The sequence below is a fragment of the Notothenia coriiceps genome, unplaced genomic scaffold (assembly GCF_000735185.1).
Source record: "Notothenia coriiceps isolate Sejong01 unplaced genomic scaffold, NC01 NC01_scaffold00034546, whole genome shotgun sequence".
Lineage (NCBI taxonomy): Eukaryota > Metazoa > Chordata > Actinopteri > Perciformes > Nototheniidae > Notothenia > Notothenia coriiceps.
The window spans coordinates 64,700-73,175 of NW_011367247.1; the positions used below are offsets into that span (position 1 = coordinate 64,700).

General features: G+C 42.5%; 1 protein-coding gene across 1 annotated transcript in view; it reads left to right on the forward strand.

Moving 5' to 3' along the window:
• The first annotated feature begins 1,417 nt into the window (after positions 1 to 1,417).
• Positions 1,418 to 8,476, forward strand: part of LOC104962292 (nectin-2) — a 28,125-nt gene continuing 21,066 nt past the window's right edge. Inside the window, exons 1-4 of the mRNA XM_010790725.1 lie at positions 1,418 to 1,552; positions 2,937 to 3,186; positions 5,823 to 6,116; positions 7,054 to 7,171. Of these exons, the coding sequence (XP_010789027.1) occupies positions 1,418 to 1,552; positions 2,937 to 3,186; positions 5,823 to 6,116; positions 7,054 to 7,171 (797 nt within the window). The remainder of the gene's footprint in view (positions 1,553 to 2,936; positions 3,187 to 5,822; positions 6,117 to 7,053; positions 7,172 to 8,476) is intronic.

An 8,476-nucleotide genomic window follows, 5' to 3' on the forward strand; every position in this document is an offset into this window, starting at 1 on the left:
CTCTGCCCCCGCATCACAAGCTGTGCACGCGCTCCTGTGTTCATTTAAATGTGCTCACAAGGAAAACCTGAGGCGGAGCAACTTATCTGGCACATAGTGTAATGAACTTTGACATTAGACCATACTCTAAGCAAGATTAGTAATCAAGGGTTTCAATAACCCTTCGTTGTGTTCCCATTCCCCAAGCTAATCTGTTTGAATAGTTAAAATAGATTGACAGAGGCTTGTTGCTCCATCTTTACTAAACACTCCAGGCGTTGGAAAGATCACAGGTCAAGAGATCTGTAATAAAACTGTCATGAGCTTTTGTGTGTGTTCTTGCACAGATATGTATGTGAGCAATAGAGAATAAAAAAAAGCAATCTGTTCCTCTCTCCAGCCCGATGAGGCTCTGGCTCCCACGGGCTGCTTAGTGGTTGTCCAGAGGTTCCTCTGTGGCTACAAGGGGGTTGTTTTGTGGTTGTAAATTGGGCTGGTCCTGTGAGAGCTGGTGTTATTCTAGGCTTGTTTTCCTCCTCTTTCCCGCTCAAGTCTTTCTGCTCCTTCCTCTCTCTTCTCTTCCTCCGTATTGATATCTCAGAACTCCCTTGAGTAGAGAAGCTGAGGTGTTTATTGCTCGTCAAAAGAGAAAGACAGCACTGGCCTTTCCCTCTTATCTACTAGCCCATGGGTTTCATGCGAGTGGGTGTTTTGTATCAGCCCTGCAGATCATATTACTTTCAACACAACAGCTTTGGCTCAGCACAAACGGGTGGAACCAGTTCGGCGAGTAATTGTTTGTCTTTAGGGTAAATTGTGTTTCTCTGGGGCTGTTGTGTGTGTGTGTATCCTGCTGCTGAACACATTGTGCGCACACAGAGCCCTGGCTGCAGACATTTGAAGTTGTGTATCAGTCGGTAATCCACTGTTACTTAAAACAGGTGCCATCTCACACACACTAATGCGCGCTTACTCATACAAGTAATTACATTTTCACAGGGACCTGGATTACACACACACTTATATGCACACACGCGTGGCACTTTCAGTTTCTCTGAGGCACTAAGAAAAGCATATTTATTTTCACCCTTTGCTGTAATACAGGAATGTGTCGGCACAGCAAATGGCCGGCTATAGAACAGCATGAACCATCCCCATGATTTATGACCTATGTGCAAAAGAGAACTGGCTTTTCTTCTCTCTTTTATTCCAGCACACATCTACTTATTTTGTTTTTGTTTCGCTTACTCCTTTCACATGAAAGTCATGGAGAGATATCAGACTCTTGGCCTACTTGCCTATGTTCACTAAAGCTGCCCTCTGTTGTAGCAGACACTTCCACACTGTCCTCATTTATCATCAGGAGGCTTTGTTCTAACACCATTCCCCTGCTCCCTTTCCTCGCCTCCTATCCTAGTTAAGGACAGGACAGACATTAATGTTTCTCTCTCTTCCTCTCCTAGGAGTGTCGGGTCAGCGGGTGAAGGTGGAGCCCGAGGTGTTGTCTTACCCCGGCCAGACAGTCAACCTGCGCTGTGCCTTCACTGATGCCACTGGGATTCAGCTCACAATGGTACGATAGAAACTGTCATGATACAATTTCTTTCTTTTTCAGCTGGGATTTGATTTTTTTCTTTTTACAACCGCACTCACATAAGCTCTAAAATGGGTTTGTGGTATCGAATCAAATAAAAAAATGTCTGATTCATCCCAAAATTGCAGCTCAATGTGCTGACTTGACTCGGTACAATGTGATGAAATAGCTTGGGACTACAATTTTCTGTCACAATTTCAGCTTACACAGCGGCCATTAAGCGAATACACAATGTGGTATTTGAAAATGTGTGTGTATCAACCTCATCCTGCAGGTGTGGGAATCTAAGTCGCACAGATGGAAAACATCAATTCATTGCAATGAGAATAAACATTAAACGATAATACATGTCAATGTGCCTTGTGTACCTATCCCATCATCCCGTAATCTAGCAAATCAAAGCCCACAGAATTCATCCCAAGGCTAGTAATAGGTTTTTATCACATTTAGGCTTAATACTTTATTATGCCGTACAAACAATACTAAGCTTAATTTTGCTTTAGGGGATTGAATATGCTAATGAAACACTTCTTAGTCGCATCTCAATGAAGTGGGAAGTACACAACTGTTTGGTTCCGCTAAGAGTGGCTCAGAGAGAGAGTGCGGCTCCTGAAAGTCACTCCATATTCATACCTGCTCTACTTATTTGATTGGGATGCTGCGAACGCTGCCCTGTGGAGTTCACAGAGACATTTCTTAAAATGCTCTCCAGTGTGTGTTATCAATGGTGTGTTGAATAAGGCCTGATTTTTTTCACTGTACGCATCCTAACTAGGGCTGCACGATTTTGGGAAAAAATCTAATTGCGATCTTTCTGACAAATATTGCGATTCGAATTGCGATATTTGTTTTTAAGCGACCCAACGTAAGTTTATTGTAAAATGCGGCCATAACTCCGGCTAGGAAGGTCGTATCAACGTGCTCCCGTCTCTAGCACCCCCCGCAGCCCGAACTACGAGTGAACGAACTATACTTACATGAAACTTCGGTTGGGTTGCTTTAAAGTCAAGCTTCAGTTTAAGATTCACCCTGTAACAGAAACATGTGATGGAGCATTACTAACCTGACTCAGATGGTTTGTTTCACCAAACCATCTAGGAAAGCTCCATTGGAAGCCATTTGGAAAGGGCAGGCACTTTCAAAAATACTTGGCAGGTGATTGGATCAATCTGTCTATGACCTTCTATCATGGGCCACTTCTGATTGGTTAACAATGGCTGGTACATGTGGAGCACAGCACTTCTGATTGGTGTGGATGACTGACACAGGCTTTGCGATTTGATAATCACATCATTTCAAATTTCGATTTAAAATCGATTAATCTTTCAGCCCTAATCCTAACCACTGAGCCCCTTTAACGCAGGTCACCTGGATCTACGAGCCGAAGGATGGAGAGAGGATCAACATCGCCGTGTTTCTACCCAACTATGATCCCAACTACCCCGACTCACCGGTGAAGGGCAGAGTCAGCTTCGCGCCCAGCCCCCCCAACGTGGTCAGCCCCTCCATCGAGATCAGCAACGTGGGGATGACCGATGAGGGGAAGTACATCTGCGAGTACGCCACCTACCCCAGCGGCAACGAGCAAGGCATCACGCACCTCGTCATGCTGGGTGAGACATGATCTACATAATGTGTATATTGTAGAGCCGATGAAAGGGAGTCAGAGGCGGTGTGTTCAGTATGGAACTCCACACTTTATTATCCATTAATCAAGACAAGGTAAGTACATTTACTGCTACTGCATGTCAAGTTAGCATGAATGAAAACAACCCCGGTACCCTCACTCAGGGGTCCGAGTTGCAACACAATAATCCCAACGGTGAATTGTGTATCATAACGTGTCACCACAATATAAAAATAATAAGACGATCAGAATTCCTTTTATTTGTCCCGCAACAGGGACATTTATGGCATTACAACTGCAAATTACAGTGGAGACAAAGGGTAGATTGATTGGTTATTATATGGCACACAATAGGTAAAAGCAGGGTAAACATAATTAAAATATAAGTAGCTGTATTTCTTACAAAAAACTGCCCATGAAAAAATATTGAAGTTTAAATATTGTAAATAACAATAAAGCGTAAATTGGTTTTATATTGCACTGAGCTGTTATTGCACATCAGAGATATTAAAGTCTTTGTGAGACAAAGTCCAGGATCTGCTGTATCTCTATCCTTGATGTAGCAAAGATCTCCATAAAATATTGCATGAAAATTACAAATAATACCTATAATGATTTTGAAAGCTGTGGGAACTTTTCATAAATGTTCTGGTTGATCTTATTTGAATTGTTTGGCCCCGCAGGTTGTCCCTGATCCCTACAAAGCGGCTCTTTCTGACACAATGCTCTTTTCAATATTTAGCACCACAGTGGCTCATAATTGTACGGTTCTGTCTGTCAAGGCTCGCACCTTTCAATTTTTTGAATAGTCTTCAAATTACACAACAGAAATACAACATATAGATGGATAGAAATATATTGTTTTTTAACATCACAGGCGGTCTTTGAAAAGTGATCAAATAGACAGAGATACACCGAATGGTATTTTTGCATACTGTATAATGCCCATCCTGTATGTTTATCAACGTGTTCGCTTCGGTTCAAACCATCACAGGACTTTAAACACAATCTGATAAATCTTCAATTTAACATTTCTGTTTTATTACATTAAGCCTAAATAGTTTTTTATTTAGGGTAAACACACATGCCCTTGACTAACTGCTCTGATTTGTAGTTTCCCCCAGACTTCTTTACCATGAACTTGATTTATTAGTCGAAGCAGTTTTTAACAGGACGATCTCTCAACCCTCTTACTACATTTTATATCGACTAAAAAAAAGTGTTTTCTGGTCAAAATCCTAGTTCTGTGTTTCATGGTTATTAATTGATAGATTGATACATTTTATTTTCGAACAAGTAAAATAAAAAATAAAAAAACAAATGTTGCAGTGCATAGTCATGTAAGAGAGAAATGACATTTACAACAACAGCATTAGCAACATAAACAGTGCCACATCTAGTGTTCGAAATGGAGTGAGAAGAAGTATAACTTATTTAATCTCACCCCTTTGTCCCTAAATGATTTATTTATAATCTATAATCTGCAATAATTATCATTTTTATGCATCGTTATTATTATTATTATTATTATTATTAATCTGCTTTACTTGTTGATTGACATATATACACATACATACACTGATATACATATATGCACACATACATATACATACTCACACACATACACATAGTCCAACACCTTCCCCATCCCTGTACCTCGAGAAAATAATTTCTCTGTTTCCTCTTGAACTGGTTAATGTCTGGACATCGCTTTAGCTCCACATTCACACTGTTCCATAGTCTCACTCCACAGGCTGAGATACAAAAATATTATTTATTTTCATTTGTTTTTAAGTGGAGTCTTAGAGACTTGTTGAATCAAAATGCATTTATCTTTCCTTGAATCTGTTACCAATCTGTATGTACCAGGTGTTTGCATGTTAACCTTGCTTACTATGTCCCAAAGGTAGCATGCAGGTTAAAAGCATGTCCAGCTAGGCTTGATTGCTATTATAAGTGGTATTGTCAGATCAATTGTGTTCTTGTTAATGCAATGGAACCATTGGTCTAACCTTGGCCCGGCACTAGTGCCTCCGCTGTCTCTCTCTCTACAGGCATCATGCCTCCCTGCCTCCCCCGAGGCTCCTTATTGATCTGGCTGCTTGTCATGCCGGCTGTCAGCTCCTGTCCTGCTCTCCCCTGTGATCCCTCACTCCTATCATGGAGGGGAAGTGAGGAAGGATGAGCAGGGAGGTAGAGTAGAGGGGGGTTGAGGGGATGACCGAGATCATTTAGTGATTTAGAATTTGTGTATGGAAATGCGCCGAACCAGTCAGAGAAATTGTTTATCAATGTCGGGTGATGGGGATGGAGAGGGAATGGATTAAAGAAACAGGGGGGAGAGTGAAAGAAGATTTAGGGTGTTTGCTCTGCTGCTTCTAAGTGTTTATCAATGTAGCCTCAGAGAGGAAATAGACAGAGAGGGAGAGAGGGTGAGTGGAGGATGTTTGGAGATTGAGGTTTTGGATTTGCTTTTGCCAGGCTGGTGACTCAAATAGTTTATCGATAATGGTGCACATTATCTTTTCCCTCAGCTGTCTTATTTCCATTTGATCTATTTCTACATCCTTTAATCTTCTCTCTGCCAATCTGTGTCTCTTCCTCCCTCCCTCCATCCATCAGCTAAGCCTCAGAACTCGGCCTCCATCGTGACCGTGGTGGCGGGCAGTAAGTCGGTCGTTGTGGCGCGCTGCGAGTCCGTGGACGGCCGCCCCCCTGCCAAGATCTCCTGGGTGACCGCAGTCAATGGCAACGGCACGACGGTTACCAAACCGGGCGCCGACAACACGGTGACGGTGACCAGCGAGTACAGGATGGTCCCCTCCCCCAAAGACAACGGGAAGGACCTGGGCTGCGTGGTGGCTCACAGGACGCAGGTCAAACCAGAGAGCTTCCCCCTGAAGCTGGCAGTGGAATGTAAGACACACACACACACACACACACACACACACACACACACACACACACACACACACACACAGTTTTATTGTGTTGCACTTTTGGAGGTGCCTGTGACCTAAGATTTTCATTGTCATAACTACACTGTAGCTATGCACACATGACCATAAAAGCCTTGAATCCTTCAACANTCTCTCTCAAACACACACACACACACACACACACACACACACACACACACACACACACACACACACACACACACACACACACACACACACTTATTGTTCCATAAATTCCTTTGCAGTCCAGCATGTTCCTTTTGTTATTTCTATTTTATTANCAGCGAGTACAGGATGGTCCCCTCCCCCAAAGACAACGGGAAGGACCTGGGCTGCGTGGTGGCTCACAGGACGCAGGTCAAACCAGAGAGCTTCCCCCTGAAGCTGGCAGTGGAATGTAAGACACACACACACACACACACACACTCTTATTGTTCCATAAATTCCTTTGCAGTCCAGCATGTTCCTTTTGTTATTTCTATTTTATTACATTAGCTTAATTTTGTTTTGTTCAATGGAATCTTACGTGACCTTGACTAACTGTTCTGATTTATCGCTTGCCAAATAGTTTTTCCCCGGACTTGTATACCATTAGTCAAAGAAATAATAACAAGACCTTTGCTAATTACCCTCTTACTACATTTCCATCTACATTTATCAACAAACAAAAAACCAGTCCTGGTCAAAATCCCTGTTTTGTGTTTCATGGTTCTGTCTCTCTAGTATAGCTTAAGAGACTTGTTGAGTATTTAAGCCGTTTTATGATTATAATTTTCCCCTGAATCTGTAACCACACACTTCATGAATGCCTTTGCAGCATGAAACCATGGAGCGATTAATTGAGCAAATTTTTTTTTCTCTTCCCTCCTGCCATTCACCTGTCGTTCCCCCAGACGCCCCTCAGGTGACAATAGTAGGTTACGACAATAATTGGTACGTGGGTCGTACAAATGTGGTGCTCACCTGCCAGGCCACGGGAAACCCCACTCCGCTGACCGCCCAGTGGAAGACGTGAGTATCCACACAATCGTCATTTACATTTTCTTTTCTTTCTTGCGTTTTTGGTTGCTCTTTTGCCCTCGTGTTCCCTTCCTCGCCCTCCACTGTCAGGTCCACAAAGCCGTAATCAGCGCTTTTTATTATTGCCACCACCATCTGATTATGGAGATAGACGTATCATTTCTCATAATGGACTCTGCGACTCGAGATTTAACCCTCGCATAATGAGAAACACATATGACTCCGTCTCTCCCTTATTTCCGTATCATCAGCTATCAACATAACTGAGACAACATTTGAAGACCTGGAAAGTCTGGTGCTGAAAAATGGGACGGACGAGATTTTGGGCTGGGGTCCAGCAGTTTTGATTTTCCTTTGATTTCCCCCGTATTTTCCTCCACTGTGAGGGAAACTGATTGGTTTTGCACTGCTGATCAAGATTACCCGAATTTGATGTCTTTGCACAATACAACACATTTCTGTAAATGTACATCGCTCTCAATGCTTTTATAAAGTCAAACAAACCACAACTCCTTTTCTCAAGTTTCATCCTCCCCTCTTCCCTCTTTTCAATCGTCATGCCGATTTGGCTATTTTACTTGCATCCTTTGATTATTATAACCCTTTATGAACACACAGTTAGAAATACACTACATACAGTTTTGTACATTTAAAGTTTTCAGACTGTGTAAATATGCACATTGAAATTGAATTGTATCTCGTTGCACTGTCATCGCTACTACCTCTGCTTTCACCACTACGGTACGTCCAAACAGCAGCTTTAAAAAAAATCTTCCAACGCTTCTCTGCCCATTCACTTTGAATGGGGTGACGTCACTTTGCCTCGCTTTTCGCCGAACTGCATTGTGGGGAAGCAAAGCGAAGATTTCCATGATTTTCATGATTTTCAGGATTCAAAAGTTGAGCAATGTTCAACTTTTGAAGCTGAGCTGGAAGCGTCAGCCAATCAAATCCCGTTTATGCAAATCTGACAGTACAAGTGCTAGCCAATCAAACCGCGTGCAAGCTGGGAGAGCCAGACCGCAGTTCATTTCCTCATATTCCAAACGAGAAATTACAGTAGCAAATCACCCGGTTCTTTACGACCAGAACTATTTACCGGGATACAAACCGGAGGAACCAGGCATGGGGGGAGGTGGCAGAGACAGTGGGTGAAACTGGTAGGTTTTCGCCCGTTTGGGGAGTTTATATATATATATTGCTCGCTTAAAATCTCCGGTTTTTTTTGCTTTGTATGTCGCATACTTGCCAACCTTTAGACCTCAGAAATCGGGAGCATTTCAAAATGCAAAATTG